Consider the following 21,874-nt stretch of genomic DNA (forward strand, 5'->3'; position numbering starts at 1 on the left):
TTTGGCTGACTGAAATTATTCGCGTGTTGTGTTATTGTATCCGAAGGATCTGCCGTCTTCTGAACGTGGCGGGGAGCAGCAGCTCATTTGCATTTAAAGGGACAGTGTGTTTTTGCTCACACCCAAAAAGGGGCAAATTTGACAAGCTATATTATATAATCTGGGGGGTATTTTGATCTGAAATTGCACAGAAACATTCTGGGGACACCATAGAGTTATATTACATCTTGTGAAAAGGGGCATAATATGTCACCTTTAAGTATGCACAGAAAAAGATTCAAGCCATGTTTTATTTCCAATGTATATCAACTTCTGCCACCAGGGAAGCGTTATAGCGTCCCACTTTGTAATAGCAACTTGCAAAAAATATACCTGTATCTAGTAATATTTTAAAGGGCACCTATTATGCAAAATTCACTTTTACATGGTGTTTGAACATAAATGTGTGTTGGCAGTGTGTGAGCAAAACCACCCTAGAATGTTAAAAATCCACCCAGTGTTTTTTTTACAATCTCAATAAATCATAAGCACTGTCTCAGAATGAGCTGTTCTCAGATTCGGCGCATTGTGACGTAGAATTGAGCAGGCCCCTGCCACGACTGTTGAGTGTTTGAGCCTAGACCCGCCCTGAGTGAGCTGGACACAGTTTGAGCCTAGACCCGCCCTGAGTGAGCTGGACACAGAGTCCGCCATTGTTCGACGCTTGAGCAGCTGTAGACAAGAATGTCTCCTAAGCGATTGAGGTGTGTTGTTGATGGATGTAAGAATGAACATAGCAGTCTTCATTTACTCCCGTTGTTACTCAAGGATGGATCTGTACTGTTTGTGATCAAGCTTACACTCTCCGGAGCAACAGGCCTAACGTGACTGGACACGGAAGAAATGAAAGTGCGAACGCGCTCTTTATGACAGCTCTTCGAGTCATTTTACGGATATAAGGTTTACCAGTTTATTTAGCACCCACTGAAAAGGTGTGTATATTTGTTTACTGTTAGTTGTAACGAGTGTTTTGTGTACTTCGCTGTGTATATTGTTGATAATGAAAGGGAGAGAGAGAGAGAGAGTTTATGGATAAGACTTTAATGCGCACTTCTTATACTATGTTTATTCAGCTCTTACAGAGATTCTCTGGAGTAAAACTAACGCTCATCTTTTGTGTGATGTACAATAAACTTCACTGAACTCATCAGTATATTTTGGTCATCATTCGGACGGGTTTTGCTACAGCAGGCTTGTATTAGTGGATAAAAGCAGATGACAAATAAGTTATAACCATAATTAAACTAAACTATACCTGTTCTATGTCCATACAGCATATATTCTCTGGCTCTGTGGGCATTATTGTCCGACTCCGAGTCGAAATGAACACCGCAACTGAGAGTTTCTGTTCTGATATTATCAGATGAGATTGTCCTGACTCTGAGCGCGAGCTCATGAAGCTCCGCCCCCTGTGTCGTGCAGCAGCAGTTAATTTGCATTTAAAGGGCACACACTAAAACAGCGTTGGGTATTTTGAGCTAAAACTTCACATACATACTCTGGGGACATCAGAGACTTATTTTACATCTTGTGAAAAGAGTCATAATAGGTGCCCTTTAAATGGTAAGTTGTCACAATTAAGTCATTGTTATGAATTCTTTTGAATGTTTTAATTATTATTTCTTCCCCTTTAATGATGTTGTCGCGTGTTGTGTGTGTGTATGTTGTGTACTAATGCAGCTTTGAGTCCAAGACAAATTTCCTGAAAAAGGACAATAAAGTATACTCTACTCTCTTTCATTTTTCATTTACCAACTTTGTGAAGTAACTGCATTGTGGTAGTCAATGAGATGCAACCACCCAGCTTAATCTTCACCTGACTGTGAAATTCCCACAATTCCACTAATCTTCTACTCTCAGAGCAGGATTACACAGAGAACACATCACTCTCTTTATCTAAAAGCTCAAAAACTCTGAAGAGACACATGTCTAAAGGTAAGAATCTTCAATCGTCTGTTTTTCAATTAATAATATGATATTCTAAAGAAAGTTTGGACATCATGACAACTGATTAGACTGGTCAGTATGGTTGGATTGATACCAAAAATTTGGCTTTGGTGCAATACCAGCATCTGGTCCTCGGTATCTTGACTAAATAGATACCTTGGACAACACCTAAACAGCCTTGAGTGACTGATGAAACTTGGGATATATACTGTATATATACACATACTACATACATAATATATATTGTTTATAGATATTCTGTTTCACAGATTGCATCAATACACACTGGAAATTCAAACACTGGACTATAATAATAATAATAAATAATATAACTTTTCTTACAAGCAACAAACATGCTTTGCAATTGTTGTCTGATAGGCTTCTCATTAATATTTCTACATGAATATGAGATTTCATACTTAAAGAGCTTTGGTGATAATTATGTTCTGCCACAAAAAAAGTGTAGAATAATCTTTCTTATGTTAAACATTCCATTAGGATTTGATTTACAAATAAATTACGAAATGAAATAGTTATGTCAAATTCAGCAAAATGCACTTAAACACCCACTTAATTAATCACATTACCTTCATATCACACTTCCTGAACTGAACACAATATTGTCCATGCAAGGTAATGAAATCTGTGAAATGATAATATAGTAATATGGTACTTTTTCAGTACATGACCAGGTATAGCAAGCAATCCCAATGGATCTTGCATTCTGTTTCGTTTTTTTTTTTTGTTAAGCTGCTTTCTAAAGCCCAAGCGTAGACGTTGCCCTGCTGAGAAAAGTGTTTATGGGTGCATTTTCATTATGAACAGAAACAATAAGGTCTCGTTCTGGCTCTGTGGCCACCGCAGTATAATCTCAGCCCTCTCTCGCCCTTATATAAGCTCATATGAACTGCGTCTTTGATTTGATTGTTGTGAGCACATTTCAATAGACAGGAGATGACACTCAACAGGCTAAAAGCGAGGCGTTCAAGCAGACAATAGCGCGACAGGAGGGGTGCGCGGCATGTGTCTGTGGATGCTTTAAGATCAGCGGTGAGTCACAAGATCCTCTCCCACATCTCCTCACTCCAAAATCCAGCTCTTCACAATTACTGCACATTTAAAAGCACATTAAGATCTCTCCAAATGCACTTTGCAACACTCGCTCACACACACATACACAGCCCACATTCACACTCCAATTATGCAGATCAGCTCTCTCTGCCACAATGCAATCACTACACATTTTAGCAGAGAGAGAGAGAGAGAGAGAGAGAGAGAGAGAGAGAGAGAGAGAGAGAGAGAGAGAGAGAGAGAGAGAGAGAGAGAAATATGGAAACGATACACTCAGAAAGAGACAGAGATGGTTTTGATTTTCTGTTCGCAATGAAGGGATAATTAATCACTCAAATACTGAACATACTTAAATTCAAACTCAAAGTTCCAGCTTGAAAAGTATGGAAGTGCTCAGCTTTCTGATTAGAGGCATTCAGGGAGCACTGGGACACTTCCCATTTGGGGGTCTGTGGAAACTAAACTTAAACCAATACAAGGCAAAGGGGATGGATGTCCTATTTATAACAATCAAAAAGTAGACTTGATCATAAAATCAGTAGATTAAGGTCATTAAAATTGGTCATTAAGGGCCAAGACAAAAATAGCTAAATATTTTGTGGTCTATTAATGGTCTTAACCATTTTAAATCACAAATCACTGGTTAGGAAAATTAGCAACAATTCCACAAATACTGTAGATAAAGTAACTTGGCACAGAATAGCATTCCCCAGCTTGCAGACAGCTTTTTACAGGAAGAAGAGTCAGGGTTGTCAAACAGTTCATGAGTAGTTGAAAAATGTTTTCCAGTTTGTTTGAGTTTAATGTGAGACCAAATATTCACTATATGGTTCAAATCTGGACTCTGACCAGTCCAAAACATGAGCCTGATGGACTTGTTATCAAGCCACGTCTTGGTTGTCTTTGCAAGTTTAGCAGGAGCATTGTCTTGTTGAAAAATAACATTATCATTTCTCTTTAGATAACTTCACATTTGTGGGAAGCAAGTCATTCTGCAATATTCTCCTGTACTCCAAAGCATTAAATGATTTTTCACAGTGAAGTAGCTTGCCAATATCAGCAGCACAATGACACCTCTTCCTCCATGCTTCACTGTGCTAGAGATGCATTTATTATTATATTACTACACAGATTTTCGAAGATTCTGCTCTAGAGCAACACCATGCAACTCGTGTTTCATTGTGATTCATCACTCCACACACAACTTCCCATGCATTAGTGCATTTGCTACAATTGTGCTGATTTCTTGACCAATAATTAGCCAATGGGATTGGGCCATTTTTTTTTTTCTTCTTGAGTGTGTGTGTATGTATAAACAGATAAATAACTAGGGCCCTATGATGAAGGAAAACACATGGACATCTTTTTTATTATTACAATTTAAATCGGAAAATGCAGAATTTCAGAAAAAATAAAACTGAATTGATATAGGGCCCTAAATAACCAATATAGTATGGATATATCATGCATCCCTTTAATGGATCTGTGATGCATAGTGTGTGAAGATTTGCTGTGGCATTTACTCATTCTTTTAGATTTCCTTTCTTCTGTAAGAAGCTTCATAAACATAATTTACAGCAGGACAGGACACATAGTGTCTTGTCACTTGCCCTGATGTTCTCAAATAAAATAAGAAATAATTTATGGACTTCTGGGTGTGTGTTATTGGATCAAGCAGCATCAAATTTAATATTAATTTCCAATGTACATATTCACACAGACTGGCGAATTTCCAAAATGGGATAGAATAAGATGCTCTTCGCGCTAAATACATGCTAATACAACCCTGATCAAACATCTTTTGTCTGTGGAGATCGCAGCCCTGCCAAAGACTGACAATACCAAACCCAGCACAAAAAAACCCCACAACCTGGGCCCTCTCTCCAAAACCTCCACAATGATCTCTCCATACAGCTGAAGGACATTAGAATATGAATAACTGTCAGGAAATCCAACAGCTGAGCATACAAGGTTACGCCAGGACCTGAAGAGGTTGTTTTTTTAAAGGGTTTCCATATTCCAATAGGTTTTCCAACCTATTCTAGTCCCTGAGAGTATTTATACACAAAGAAAAATATCATTAATGCAAAAGTGGCGCGCTTGAAAACATCTGTCCAGCTGCTCTGGAGAATTATTTGTCTGACTTTTGTCTGTCCAGGAAAGTGACCACTCATGCTAACTAAAGAAATGGAGGCTTATACAGTACAAACACGTATAAAACACATACTAATCAGAAATCGCTTCATCACCAACATTACACACTAACAGCACATAATGTAGCAGCATGTCAAACGCCATTTATAATATTTTTAATAATAATAATAGTAACAATCAGAACTGAACTTTCTATTCCTATTCAACAGACATTTTTACAGATAAACAGCTGTTTATAATGTCTGTAACATTAAGGAATTACCAGAGACTCTGATATTCTGAGACATCAGGTATTTCTGGAAGCATTCAGCAACTGGATTTCAAATATCACAACAAATCTAAAAAATATTATAGCATGGAAAAGGCAACATCAAACTGGTAATATTCATAATATTCTGCCTAGAGTCTAAACCAAATCACAGAAAAAGCAAGTGGTCTTTGGCATAAAAAGAGAACTACTTGTTAAAAAAAAAGAGCTGAGCCGTGTTTCTGGAATCTTGGGTGACCAATCATGACCAGTGCCCAATTTATCCATTGTGTTTTGCTGTAATATAAACTGTTCATTATAGGCTGCCAGATGGCTTAAGAATGTGGAAAACACCCTATATTATGAAGCTCATCTGCATAAAATTGGATCATTTTGAGCCAAAATATGTAATTAACTGATTTGCATGTATCTTTAAATGTAAATGACTCATTTGGTGAAATTATATTCTTTACAGGGCTATTATATTTAGTGTGAGTCTTTCCCACTGCACTAAATCTGCAGATCACATTGTCACATGTCATAAGTGCAATAACAAACTGTACCATAATGGCTTAAAGTACATTTAACAATGCAACAGCAGCAACATTCTTCTTTTTGATGGATAATTGCATAATTTTGCATTTATCTTCAACTAAGTATGCTTATGTTCCAGCTTAAATGGTTTTGCTGTTAAAAAAGGGATGTTGCTGCTAAATATGAACCTCATAAAAGGTCTCATTTGTGTATTATGTTTCAGTAAATTTCCTAAAAACTAAAACGAGAACGTGAGAGCTGAAAAAAAGATGAATCTAGCAAGAACAAAGGGAAGTAGATGCAAGAATGTTCGTTTATTATGCCAAAGTGATGTATCTGAAACATGTCATTTTTGATTATGATTATTAATCATGTGCTTTTCAATTAGCAACAAGAGAAAAAACGTGTCCATAGCTGTACAAAATATCTCTCTTTCGCACACCCACTCAAAATAAGAGGAAACTGAGGAATCGTACCTGATGAGCCATTTGTAAAGTCCCACGTCAAAGTGTCTGAAAAGCAAAAAGACAGTAACGAGTGAGCTCAGGGGTTAAATACAGATGGTTTGAGGTAACACACGCACACTTCTGTAGAACATGACACAACACAAACATGTGTTTAATTAGTCAACATCCAGAACAGACAAAAAAAAAAAAGAGAATAGAATCTGCATAAATGAGATGCTTGAAGAAACCATTTTAATGAATCTCTGGGGGCAAATGACATTTGCTGAAACGGTTGTCGTACCGGGAGACATTTTCTCAAAGCGGCTGATCCCAGAACAGTTTTGCTGTTTGACTAGTTGAGCTGTAGCCTGACACTGGGTTTTGTGGCAGGTCTAGGACACACAAAATTGATCTGGGAGACAGAACTAATATTCATGAAGTCATATGAAACTATACTTATTTTTGCCAGCATGCAAAACTTGCCACCACAATGCTAGTGTGTCACTGGTCAGGTGGTTGTCAGGGCATTGTTTGCTAAAGTGTTCCAATTGGTTTTAGTGAGTTGCTATGTAGTTGCTAGGGTGTTCTGGGGTGGATGCAAGGGGGCTTTTTACTGGCCTTAAGGCCCGTTCACACCAAGCACGATAACTATAAAGATAACGATAAAGATAACTATATATGCGTCCACACCAACGACCGATAACGGTCTTTTTATTCTAAGCACGCGCGCGCCCGGATGATCCAGATCCATTTTAAATGTGCGAGACCTTTAAATTAGAATGGATTCTGATTGGCTGTCAGTGTTTTATCGTTCGACAGCTGGAAAAAAAATCGTTCTGAAAGTGATCCCAACGATATCGTTCCTCATATCTTTATCGTTGTGGTGTGAACTCTGCTATTCTTTAATATGGAGAACGATTTTAAGAATTATATCTTTATTGTTATCTTTATAGCGTCCTTGGTGTGAACGGGCCTTTAGTCAAAAGAGACTATCCCAAAGTCTATATGACATTTTGTTCACTAGGTATGGCTCCGGGTTTTTTTTTATTAAAAATAAATAAAATATTAAAAATAAATAAAATAAAAATAAATAATGTCATTTTAAATAAAGTAAAATATAAATAAAAATTGTAAAAAAAATCACAAAAATCACAAAAATAAATATAAATACATTTACTTCACAAAGGTAGTAACATTTTTTTTCTTCTAAATATAAAAATATATAAAAATAAATCAAAAAAAATAAAAATAAAATAAAAATGAATAAATGTAAATACATTTACAAAGGTAGTAAAACACCAGCTAATAGTCCCCATGAGGAAAATGTCTCAAACTTACTAAATATTGTCCTTCTTATCTAAATAATTAAATTATAAAAGATAAATAAATAAAAATAATATAATAAATACATTTACTTCACAAGGGTAGTAAAACTAAATGTCCTTCTAAATAATTAATCATATAAAAAAAAAAATGTTTTAATGATAAAAATAAATAAATATAAACACGGTTTCACAGACAGGCTTAAGACTAGTTCCCAGACTAAAATGCATGTTTGAGCTGTTTTAACTGAAAGCAACATGCACTGACATATCTTAAAACATGTCATTGCCATTGTTTTATCCCAAGATACACACCGGTATTGTTTTTTATTCATTAAGTTTTTAAAAGCTACTTAAATTTCCTAATTAAACTAAGGCCTAATCCTGGCTTATTCTAAGCCCTGTCTGTAAAACTAGGCCTTTAATACATAAATAAAAGATAAATAAATAAATCACATTAACTAAAATGAATTTAAGTAAATATAGTTCACAAAAATAGCCTGTTTTTTAGAAACTATACATCTAACAGGTTTGGATCTCAACTTTATCCAATACTGTATGCTTCTAACAAACAATATAAAGCCACATTGAGCTCTTTCTTGTTTCACTGATCACACAGGGTTTCTCTTTCGCTCTCCGACATGTAGTTTGTATCAAACCATCATGACAGCCAAAATATCGATTTGGCCCTTTGTAACTCTCAATTTATTTCTCTGCAGGACTTTCTCTTCCACCTGTTCCTCTGGGCAGGTGTGAACAGACGTCCTCAAGTCATCACTATAGCCACAGATTCTCTTATAGTTATGCTCACTTTACTTCTAGTCATCCATCTATCCACATTTCATCCCTCTGTAGATCAGCTGGTAAGGATGGGTGAATGAATGGACAGGTCAAAATTTTAATTTTAAAAATTCACAGTAAAAAATGGATTAAGGTTTAAATGAGGAAGTGGACAATGATATGGATTTCTCTAGAAACCATCATCTCATCCAATTAGAGGAAACACAATCGTAATCTGACACCAACAGACGGTTTTCTGGCCATAAGGCTTTCAAATATAGTTCAGTCTGTCACTTATTGAGTCCAAATAAACCCAGACCCCAGAGACAGTAGTAAAGAGTTGGCGCCGCTAGGCTTCTAAATTTTTTTTTTAAAACGGCCTGGATGAGGAGAAACAGTCACATGCAAGCAGATGGTTGCTAACACATCAGAAAGCCCTGACATGAAGTTTTCATGAGCCCACAGAAACTATCAAAAACTTCAGTGCCACTAAAAAACATCCATCTGGAGAAAGAGAGACAAAACAAAAGTGAGAGAGTGTCTGGAGAGAAATGGATTGGGTCTGGGGTCTACGATACATAATGACTTCTAAATCAGATTGTCCAGGACCATTTGATTCATTCCAGCTCTTCCCAGCATTCATTAGCAACTATTGATGAAATCTGCTTCAGCTCTAGGGAAATAAAGTCATCTGGGAAGTCCAGGAGAACAGATGAAGCAGAAGAAATTCCACTCTATATTAATAAACCATTATGAAGAGACATGCAGTTGTGCATGTCTCTACTGTTTAAGCCCAGAAACGCACAATGTTTGTCCAATGCATTTGTTGTCCTGTTGTACATACTTAAAGAGATAATTAATCCAAAACAATGAAACTTTTGTTTCTAGTCTCAGCCTCAGACGTCACGCCAACAAACCGTTGGCTGAACGTCTGATACACATGGCACACAAAATTGGAAAAACTGTTTCAAAGTCGTCATCTGATTGGTTGAATTCTACAGGATTTCCGGGAGACATGCGTGTCACGTTCTTTAATGGTCTGCCTGGAAACAGTGCTGTCATGAAGCCAAACCTCCTCATGGAAGAAGCAAGCCGTTGTGTTTACATGTGGCATAGACTCTTTAAAATACATCCAATAAATGTATACACCGGTCTGTTACTGTAGGGACAACGACGTTACATTTTCACACCCCTAAACATGACGAGGAACAAAACGAATTATGATTGGTTGCTTTCATGTCAGTCAGATGGCATCTGGGCGATCCTTGGCCAATGAAAGCTGCTATGGAGTCCAGACCTTCTGCAGTCAGTCTGAAGGTCTGGCTATGCGACACTATAGGCTCAAGCAGCCCTTTACGAATACTAAACCAGAAATATTTAATCTAATTATGTCCTTTGTTATTGTCATTAAATCATTCTTAAAATTGCATAAAAACTACAAGCAGTAAAAGTTCTGCTACAAGTCAACAAAAATATATAAAAAATCCTCATCTTAAAAATGGAACTAAAAAAAAAAAATACAATTAGTTATTAGTTATCCAATTTTTCTTCTATTTTATAGGTTTAATAAAGCTAAATCCCTTAGGAATCACTACATTACACTACAGCCTGTTTGCACATTTCAGGCCTAAAACGCCACAGTAGGAAAGCTTCTCCAAGAAAGCAATCCCTCTGAAATGCCAATTTGACTCTACTAGATGCGTGTGGCACATAAACAAGGAGCTATAAAAACAGATGCAGTGAACATACTGTGAGCTGGAATCTCATGTCTTATGTCATTCATGAGCTCTGTGAGTCAGATGGTGATTCATGAAGCTGAAAGTGAGATACACATTGGAACAGATTCACTCAATATTCTGCTGTTTCCTTCAGATTGGGCTTCTGTACTTCAGAAATCATCCGGCAAATCAGGCCTGATGGAACATTGTGTAAACACTTCCCACAGCTCAGAGTTTTCCTCATGATCCCACTACAGGTGAGCTGATGAAGAGAACAGACATCAGGATAAAACCTGGCCTTGTTCTCACTGCATATGTGAGAGAGAGGTTATGCCTACATTGTGGAGATCAAAGGTAAAAAGGTAATAAAACACCAGTTAACAGTCCACATGAGGAAATGTCTTAATGAACATACTAAATAATGTCCTAATGAAAATATAAACATGAGTGAGGTTTGTTTAGGGACAAAGGACAGAAATGATCATTAGCTCAGTATTAGGGTCAATGACAATGGTCACAATAAAGAAAAAAGTTAAATAAATAAATATATATATATATATATATTAAATCATTGTTTTCAAATGTTTTAGAAATGCAGTCTTTGTATTCATCTTTGTATTCATAGTGTTTCATATGGTTTTGAAAAAACAATGTTTACATGCGAATAAATGCTTAAATTAAACTTGCTCAGTGTATAAAGCGATTGTGTCTCTTCAGAAAATGTATGATCTCTACATTACCTTTTTGAAGCGTCAAAGTGTCAGTTGCGTAGCTGTCAATGGACGGACAGAGAGCTCTTAGATTTCATTAAAAATATCTTCATTTTTGTTCCAAAGATTAACGAAGTCTGACGGGTTTGGAACGACATGAGGGTGAGTAAAATGATGACAGAACTTTCATTTTTGTGTGAACTAACATAAAATATTTCTAAAAATGTAATGTAAACATTTTACTAGCAATTATGCACATAATTAATTCTTTTAATGAGGCTTTTTTCTTTACTATGGTATCAGGACAGTTGTATAATTGACATGTTTTACTTTACGTCTTCCCCCCAGAAAAAAAAAAAAAAAAAAATCGAAATAAATTTTAATTCAGAAATTATAAACATAAAATCTCAACATAAAATCTCATCATAAAAGAGGTGTGACATTATATGTATGAACTGAATTTTAAAGTCAGCTTGAATGGAAACTGAAACCAAGTTTACTACCATATTGTGACATATTTCCCAAAAAAAAGGGCGATCGAACATGAAAAAACATAGCGGTACTTGATTTTATCCATCAGCTGTTGACCGGATTTCAATTGAATTAACTATATATCTTGGTTTAGGGTTAACAGAACCTTACAAATTTTCTGTTACAAAATGAAGTGTTCAAAACAAGACCAGTAACATGCATTCAAGAAAACAAACTAATTCAATTTTGATTTAATGTCAAATTTTTAAATAAATTAATAGATCCGAAATAAAGAGCGTTGTGTCATTGACCCATAAAAACAATAGATCCATTGAGTGATAAGATAGCTATCAGCAGGAGTCAGCAAAATGTGTCTGTGTGTGTGTATGTGTGTGGCTGCAGTTAAATCTGGAGATTTCCTGTGTGTCTGTGTGTGTGTGTCTGTCTGCACTCTGCACACGTGTTTGGATGTGCGAGTATTGCTGTGTGTGCATGTGTGTGATTGAGTACAGTTGGTACACGTGTGTGTGTGTGTGTGTGTGTGTGTTTTAAAGCAACCCATAAACCTTTCAACCGTCGTAAACCCAGTCTATGATAGCAACCGACCGTACTCAATCACACATGCACACACAGCAATACTCGCACATCCAAACACGTGTGCAGACAGACATACAGACACACACAGAAAACCTCCAGATTTAACTGCAGCCACACACACACACACACTAAGAAAATCTCCAGAACTGCAGCCGAGAGCAACATCTCAGCCTCTCTTTCTCTCTCTGTTGTTCTCAATCTCATTCGCTCCCTGTAGGACATTTGTACTGTAATCAGAGACTTTGCTGTCCTGCAGTATGGGCTACTGTCTCCATGTGGTATGTTGCATCTGGCGGTTCTAAGCCATTAAATACAGAGAGGAGCATGTGAGTTGGATTTTGAAGTATTGGTGTGTGTGTGAGTGTGTTGAGGCTATGCTGAGCTGTTAGAAAAAGTTATGCGTGTGCGCGCTCTGTCAGGTTCAGAGGAGCTGAGCTCTGTTGCTCCATGTGGGATTGAAGCCAGACGGGGTCTTACAGCAGGTCCAGCTAAAGTCTCCAGCATACATCTGTTTCCTTACAGCTCTCATTTATCACACTCTAAACTCCATCACCTTCAACACCACTCAGAGACACACACTAGTGCTTAACCTTTCCGGCTCGCAGAGCTTCAGCAGCTGTCTGCATTGTAGATCTGCTGATACACTCAAAACATGCACAATTACACAGGATACAGAAGATAGAGTCACTCTCTCCAAGCGACGGGGAGTGACAATTATCCGCTGGGTTAAGAAAAATAACTGAAAACTGCTTGTATTATGAAGCGAAGCAGATAAATACAAAAAAAATACCATGGTGAATATAGTTATTACAGTTAGTTGTTGTTTTTATTACTGTAAAATAATGATAAATTGATTAACTCCTTAAAAAAGCTTTCAGAACATTTCTGTCATTATGTTTATTATTATTTTTTTCATTTTCATTACATATAAGTCAGTAAGATTTTTGTAAAGAATTTAAAGGTCCCGTTCTATGTGATCCCATGTTTCAAACTTTAGTTAGTGTGTAATGTTGTTGTTAGAGTATAAATAATATCTGTAAAATTATAAAGCTCAAAGTTCAATGCCAAGCGAGATATTTTATTTAAAGGAGTCATAACCTGCAATTTTCACTTTTCCATGAGAATCAATGTATGTTATGATTGCATAATGATTATACACTGGCCGGGAAGCCGATATTTAAAAGTGAAGCGTTTGTTTACCTCAGGGTTTGTAAAATAGCCCACGTGCACGCGCACTAAAAAACGAGATTTTGATTTCTGCCCCGTCTTGACGTCAAGATGGGGCAGGATATACCATATATGGACACCGCAGACCTATGCTGCAGGAAGCCCTGCCCCTCTCCCCCTCATATTCAGTTCAGTCGAGAAAGATGCAGAAACGTAGTGCACACGTGAGTTGCTCTGTTGTTGACTGCCAGAATCAACATGTAAATGTGTTTTCTCTACCAAGAACGGACCTAGCTATCAGGGACCAGTGGATTAAATTCATTTTTAATGACGCGGTTCCTTCAACCCTTCCCACTGGCTTAACGTTAGGTGTCTGTGCTAAACATTGTACGCCGGAATCCTTCACAAATTTGGGGCAATATCAGGCGAAGTTGGCATCGAAGCTCGGGAAAAGCGCCATTCCAACAATCAGAGACTTGCCTGCAATTGAAACGGTAAGACTTGTGTTTTTATTGCTCTACTGTGTGTAACAAACAGCAGCTAACTGCTAATGCGGCTATTGTATGCTATTGCGTCTGTCACTAGACAAATAAACGAAAGACTCGAGGTGAAGTAATTATTTATGTTCCCTGTAAACGATTTTTGACTGCATTATAATGATTTCTTAATTCAGAATATGATCAAGATTGCGTAGGTGGATGTGTTCGGGGAATTTGCCAGTTAATACATTTAAAGCCCCTTAAATGAACGAAATGACTCGAAAAAAGATTTGTTCATTTTGATGAACGAGATCTAACAAGAGAGTCAATAGACACTGGTGGCTGGTGTTGCCAGATTGGGTGTTTTTCCGCTACATATTAAGGCCGGTTTATGGTGTGTTTTAGCCGGGTTTTCACCTGGAAGGCTTTATAGAAATCTGGCATCCTACTGAACGAAGTTAAACTGAGAGAGCGTGGCGTTCACAGACACCAGAATGAACGAGTTCACAGTAACGTTCATCAGGCAGTAATGCGGTACGTTCAGTTCACGTTCGCCCAAAATATGAACGAGTTCATGAACTATCGTTCAATGAACGCGTTCAGGCACAACACTGGCGGGAGTATTAGCTTCGAGGTAAACATGGAGAATGGCTGCTAACGTTACTTTGCAAAAAACAAATGACTGAGATCATCATGAATTCGGCTATTGTTGTATATTGATTGCCTAACGCTTATACACTGGCCGGGAAGCCGGTCGCGGCCAGGTCGGGTTCATTCACAACTTGCGCCATGATGTCATTTTGGAATGATATGCTAAAGCGTTACCTGCGGTGTCAACCCCCCTCCTTCCTGCAACCAATCAACGCGCCCCTCATTTGCATTATTAAAATGACCGTCCACGACAGCCAAAATATCGCATCAGATCTCGCAAAACAATAATGCCTTCAGAAATAAGGGTCTGAGGAGCTCTGTGTTTATTTTTTTTCCACTTTTCTTTTTTAGAAGGGCCTGAAAGACTATAATACAGCAGTAGGTATCCAAGGTAATACTAGGTTATGACTCCTTTAACAGAAGTTGACTACAAAAAACGTCTGGATTGGACTACACCCCTCTACTTCCTTCTTTAGTGATGTCACTAGAACCGTAACCTCCGCCCACAGGAACACAGGCGTATTGATGGCGAAATGTCAACAGACGTGGTTGATGTTTATCTATAATCGGATACCGCAAAAGTTTAATTCGAAGTTGTTAGTTTGCTCTGTCCATTTCACCACGGACTGTTTTTCTAACCTGGAATAATATCAAGCAGACTTCTCTCAGAGTTTCATACTGACGAAGGGGGCAATTTCAACTATATTCCAGCAAGCGGTAAGTGATTTAATATGGAAGTAGCGATCACTCTTCACATCGTTCGTTTCTCTTAGTAGGATGAAAATAATCTTACTTAAACTGTGATTAATATACAGAAAGCGATCAAAGAACAATCCCTTTCCAATCGCCCAAGCTGCTGTCGTGACACAGCGCGAGTTTATCTGGACTCTTACCAAAACTCGTTATGAAATCAATGACGCTGTTACACTGCACAACGAAGCTCTTACTGTATTTATATGCCTCATGTTTGCATTGGTGAAATCATTAGTGAGAGTGCAGAAACTGCGTTGCAATGATAAGATCTTTCACGCGATCAACAGACTGCCATCTGCTCAATGCTCATAACTGCAACCTTTTATGTGATGGTAATAGATCTAAATACTTAAAAAACTTCTCATGATTCGTTAATCCCGATAGCTGTAATAGTAAAAACGTATAATAGCTGTAATAGTAAAAGTTTTCCAGATAGTTCCACATGTAATGCCAGATATTTCATATGCAACCATGTCAGCCAATCACAGCAGAGGGCGTTTACACTGAAGTCTCACAGCAGACACGCCCCTTCAAACAGGGTGTTCAAACCAGGGAATGAAATCAGGCTAGGAAATATGCCTTTTATTTCTAAATTATAACAATTTTTGATCTAAAAAACATACTAACATTATAAGGGCACCCCTGGAAACATTATAAAATAATAAAAATAATCCATGGAATGGGACCTTTAATACTTTTATTCAACATAGACACATTAAATTGATCAAAAGTAACAGTAATAACAATAAATGTTACAATATTTTTATTTCAAGGAGATGCTGTTATTCTAATAATCAATTAATCCTGTAAAATATTAAAAATATTTAAATAAAATGTTTCTTGAGTAACAAATCAGCATATTATGATTTCTGAAGGATCATGTGACATTGAAGACTGGAATAATGATACTGAATATTCAGCTTTGCCATCACATGAATAGATTACATTTTAAAATATATTAAAATAAAAAACTTGTTCATTTAAATTGTAAATTGTAATAATATTTGATCAAATAGTTATTGTAAAAAAATAATTGTATCACAATCATTAAATAATTTTACAGTAGATATTCCTGTGTGTGTGAGAGACATGAATGTTCCTTTAATGATTATGATTTTGATATACTATATAATTACTATGTATATATCTCATGGTATTTACATGAAACAAGAGCATGGTACATCCATAGTCATTTTGTGTACTATGGATTTATAAAAGCAAGCAAATAGAAGCCAATAATTAGTAGTAAAACAAACATTTTACTAAGTATAAAAAATGACTGTTTCCAGACTGGTGTTGCCTAGGTCTAGGAGACCATTCAAGACTATTCAAGTTGAAATGCTGTGTACCTTCATCAAGCATTCTAGCTTTTAGAGTAAAATTCAATCATCTGGGAGGAAGCCTGCATGTATGAGCCTGTTCTACATCGCCTCACGAGACGTCAGAGCGCTCAACTCCATCAGAGAAGCCCAGCACTCATTCCCATACTTTAGAGGTAAGATGTTTGTGGCTTTAAACAGAAAGCATGAATCTTGTTACGCTCCTGTAATGTGCTTCTAGATGGTGTAAGTGAGTCTTAAACCTGTTCCAATCATATCACGGCTTAAATCAATTAAAGCAACAGCAGCGCAGCTCTGCCCCCTGCTGTTTCACAGATGTACTGCAGATGACAGTTAAACCACCTCAAATCATTCCAGCTACAGAGGACACAGTGCCTTAGAAGTCAAAGGTCAGAGCTTTTGAAGTTTGACAGAACAAACACAGAAGTGTGTATATTTACCTCCACATCCCAGTGAAGCTGTACATGATGCTGACACACCGTGGTAACGTGGGCGGCTCCAGTCCGTCCAACCTGACGAGCAGAGACACCGCTCCAAATAAGACCAGATACTTTACGTAAAAAAATTGCACTAATGCGAGGGCCAAACCACCTGCAGGTGAAAAAGAGAGCGGTTACATGACATAAAACAGTAAAGCGGTATGTGCTTGATCTCACAAAGACATGTGAACTGACAGGGTTCTTCAGCCACATCAGGTGCCTACATACAGTAGTTATGGCCATGCAGTGTATGTGAAGCTCATTTCGGCCCTTCATTCCATTGTGGCTGAGAAGAACCACAGATTTAATGATTTTAATCAGATTTCAGAATCAGGTTTCATAATGTGGTTCTATCATCCTTTCTAGTCATATCTCCCTATTCACTTTTCAGTCTCTGTGTGTGTCAGTGGAAACTGAGAACAGCATTTGTCTTTTCCCATATCCCACTGCTACAGAGCTAAAAGCTTGTAAAAAAATAAAATAAAATAAAATAGGACAATTTCTGAAAGCACTTTCTGTACAAAACACAGGTACAAAAAGGCAATAATGACTCGATGTTCCAGTGTGCTGCTGCACAGACCGCTCTCTCTTGCAGAGTTTGTGTTTATGAATCAAAGTTCAGGCAGCACAAATCAGCAACTTTCACAGATCAATAGACAGCAAGTGCAGAATCAAGATGCTGCAATGGAGAGCGCACACACAAGGCTGAAACTCAGTGTGTGTGTTTCATTGCGAACATCTCTGCACGATAATAATATAATAACCACTTTAAGACCCAAAATAACATCATATGCAGTGACAGACTGCATCAATTCTGAAATACATAATTTGTTTAAAAACTGCAGAATTTGCTTAGAAACTGTATGCACATTTCCCCACTACACACTATGCAAACAGCAGTATGTCGCAAAAGTATGATGTCGGAAAACTAATAAATATCATAGGCTCACAATAATTTGCAGATGACGTACTGCATGAGATTTTGGACACTTTGTTGTTATCCTATGAGACAGGAGTATCCAAACTGTCCTGTAGAGTTTGGCTCCAACTTGCTTCAACACACGTGCCTGGACGTTTCTAGTATGCTTAGTGGGACCTTGATAAGCTGGTTCAGATGTGTTTAATTGGGGTTGGAGCTAATCTTTGCAGGGCAGTGGCCCTCTGGGAGCAGGTTTGGACACTCCTGCTATAAGACAATAGGTGTCAAGGAGCAAATTTGAAAAGGGTTGTTATTTTCAACGTGAGCTGCAGGTACCAAGAAACTTGTTCCTCAGGTATACAAAACCAGTCAAACATTTTATGTCAGTAAGATTTTGTATTTTTCCAAGAAATTCTTTTATTCTGCAAGGACGTGGTAAATTGGTCAAAAGTGACATTGAAATTGTTCAAATGAGTTTAAAATTTCAAATAAATGCTTTAGAACTTTCTACTCAAAGAATCCTGAAAAAAAAAATTCCACAAAAATATTAGGTAGCACAACTGTTTTCAACACTGATAATAATAAAAAATATTTCTTGAGCAGCAAATAAGCATAAAGCAAGAATGATTTTTGAAGAATCATGTGAAACTGAGGAGTAAAAGCTGATAAAAATTCAGCTTTGCCATCACTGCAAAAAATAGCATTTTAAAATAGAGAACGGTTATTTTAAATCGTAATAATATTTCACAAAATCAGTGTTTTTACTGTATTTTTGAACAAATAAAAATAACCTTGGTGAGCATAAGACTTATTTGTCAAAAACATTCAAAGATCTTACCAATCCCGAACTTTTGGATGGAAATGTACTTATTTAACAGAGAAGACTGTGTTTATGGTGGCTGTTGGCATATCTTCAAACTTCAAAAGGATAATGCCAATATTATGGATGAAGCATATCTGTAGAATGGCGAAGTGTGTATTACACTACACACTTGCATCCCTAAAGACGGTTAAGACGTTCTTCATTGAATTCAGTATATACTATGAAAGTACAAGAATTCATGCAGCCAGAGACTTACCCAACGCCCAGTGCGGCAGCATCTCCAGGTAGGTTTCGTTGCTCTGGATGGCGTGCATGTACATGAAGTGGATCATGAATTCGGCTAAACACCACCAGACAAACACGCGCAGTATCCCACTTAAGATATACACCAAAGACACTTTACACACCGGTCTCTCTATCTGCAGAGAAAGACATTTACAGTACATTTGGATAAAGAACAGACCCTGCACCCTTTTATGAACCTCATTTTCTTCTACCTGTTCGCTGAAGTCTCTGTAGGTCATGATGGGCCCGTTGTAGAACAGAGGATGATAGAAGCAGTAGGCAGTGAGCTTGTAGAACTGAGGAATTAGAGTCTTCAGTCCTTTATCCTGATTTGGAAGAGGGTGCCAGCACAGCTCCAGACTAAAGCTAACGCAGCGCAAACTACAAACAGCAGTACTGAAGAGTAAGAGGTAGAACTGGTCCTCAGAAGAACACCAGCCACGCTAGAGACAGAAGAAAAAAAGAGTGGAAAAAAACATTTAAATTAACCAAATTAAACAACAAAAAGCTAAAAATCAGTGGCTACAGGACAATAAATGAAATGTGCAACAAAAGACAATGAACAGGCCCTGAAATAAAACTGTGGTAGCAGCCGGAAGACTATCCTGCATCTGAATTCGCCTCCTTCCCTACTACATAGCAAGTAAAAAATTGTTAGTGAAGTGAGGGGTATGTCCAAATTCATTGTATTCATAAAAAATACCTGGAGAGATTCTGAATGGCAAATCCAGTGGATACTTTACTATTCCATAAGGCCACATGGAAGGAGATTTGAAAGACAGTGAAGCGACACAATTGACGATGAAGGTCACATGACAAAACCAACATGGGAGATGCAGCATGTCCGGATTTCATTTATACCACACAATCTTGTCAGAACTGGTGAAGCAGGACCACAATCTACAAAATTCATAGCAAAAGAAAATGGCAGACTGAAAAAAGATCGATCCCATTTGTTCAACCGTTTATTGAGGATCACAACTTATTTTATGGCCTCTGTGTGTTTGAAAAGAGTCATTATTTTTTCCAATTCTGTTTAATTCCACCGATGAGACAGAAAGGACACACTTCACTTGTAAAACTGCTGTACTTGTTAGGTTTGAAATTATTGATATATTCTTTAAAATGAAGACAAAAAGTAGCCTCGTTAGACTGGTTATCCAATGTTAGTGGAACATGTCCAGTTAATTAGATGAACTACACATACAGTCATGGTCAAAATTGATGGCACCCCTGGTAAATATGATAAAAAATGGCTGTAAAAAATAAATCTGCATTGTTTATCCTTTTGATCTTTCCTTCAAAAAATTCGCAAAAATCTAACCTTTCATTGAAGTAAAAGAATTGAAAGTGGGGGGTAAATCACATTATAAAATAAATGTTTTTCTCCAAAACACGCTGGCCATAATTGTTGGCACCCTGTTATTAAATACTTTTTGCAACCTCCTTTTGCCAAGATAAAAGCTCTGAGTTTTCTTCTATAATGCCGGATGAGTTTGGAGACCAACTGACAAGAGATCAGAGACCATTCCTCCATACAGAATCTCTCCAGATCCTTCAGATTCACAAGTTCATGTTTGTGCTTCTTCTCTTCAGTTCACCCCACTCATTTTCTATAGTGTTCAGTTTAGGGGACTGGGACGGTCATGGCAGAAGCTTCATTTTGTGCTCAGTTACCCATTTTTGTGTTGATTTTGATGTTTGTTTTGGATCGTTGTCCTGATGGAAGATCCAACCACGGCCCATAATAAGATTTCTAGCAGAGGCCGTCAGGTTTTGATTTTTTATCTGTTGGTATTTGCTAGAATCCATAATACCATGTATCTGAACAAGATGTCCAGGACCTCCAGCAAATAAATAGGCCCACAACATATAAGATCCAGCAGTATATTTAACCGTAGGCATGGGGTACTTTTTATCCCTGTTTGCACCAAACACATCAGCTGGGTTTGCTGCCAAAAAGCCCTTTTTTTTTGTTTCATCTGACCACAGAATCCGGTCCCTTTTGAAGATCCAGCCGTGTCTGACAACTGAATATGCTGGAGTTTGTTTTTGGAGGAGCGAGGAGGATTTTTCTTGAAACCCTCCCAAACAACATGTGGGGATGTAGGGGTTGTTTGAAATTTTTTTTTAGGCTTTCTGACCCCAAGACTCAACTAATCCCTGCAATTCTCCATCTATGATCCTTGGAGAGTCTCTGGCCACTCAAACTATCCTCCTCACCGTCCATTAATACAATATAGACACACGTCCTCTTCCTGGCAGATTCGTAACATCTTTAGTTGATTATGACTTCTTAATTATTGCCCTGATGGTCAAAATGGGGATTTTCAATTCTTTAGATATTATCTTAGACCCACTTTCTTTTTTGTTAAGCTCAACAATCTTTTGCTGCACATCAGAACTATATTCTTTGGTTTTACTCATTGTGATGGATGATTAAGGGAATTTGGCCTTTGTGTTTCATCATATTTAAACTCCTGTGAAACAAGAAGTCATAGCTGTACAATTTCATGTTCCTAGTCACCCTGGTGTGCTTAAAAATGTAAATATTAATGGGAAAATACTTCAGAGATATTTTTCTCATAAAAAATTCTAGGGGTGCCAACAATTATGGCCAGCGTGTTTTGGAGAAAAACATTTATTTCATAATGTGATTTACCCCCCAATTTCAATTCTTTTACTTCAATGAAAGGTTAGATTTTTGCGAATTTTTTGAAGGAAAGATCAAAAGGATAAACAATGCAGATTTATTTTTTTACAGCCATTTTTTATCATATTTACCAGGGGTGCCATCAATTTTGACCATGACTGTATGGTTGCTCTGATATAACTGACTTTCAAACATTTACTAAAAACCATCTTGGAACCATTTACAACTTAGTTTGATATGTTGTTTCCAATGCAATGTCATTCAGGCACTTTTAACCGCTACTTAAGTG

General features: G+C 37.3%; 1 protein-coding gene across 1 annotated transcript in view; it reads right to left on the bottom strand.

Annotated features, from left to right (window-relative positions):
• hhat (hedgehog acyltransferase) overlaps positions 1–21,874 on the bottom strand; it is a 50,080-nt gene that overhangs the window by 19,397 nt on the left and 8,809 nt on the right. The window contains exons 6-9 of the mRNA XM_079853812.1: positions 19,145–19,375; positions 18,904–19,066; positions 16,867–17,017; positions 6,469–6,504 (exon numbers count right to left, since the gene is read on the bottom strand). Coding sequence (XP_079709938.1) covers positions 6,469–6,504; positions 16,867–17,017; positions 18,904–19,066; positions 19,145–19,375 — 581 coding nt within the window. The remainder of the gene's footprint in view (positions 1–6,468; positions 6,505–16,866; positions 17,018–18,903; positions 19,067–19,144; positions 19,376–21,874) is intronic.

This window comes from Squalius cephalus (genome assembly GCF_949319135.1).
Source record: "Squalius cephalus genome assembly, chromosome: 20".
Classification (NCBI taxonomy): domain Eukaryota; kingdom Metazoa; phylum Chordata; class Actinopteri; order Cypriniformes; family Leuciscidae; genus Squalius; species Squalius cephalus.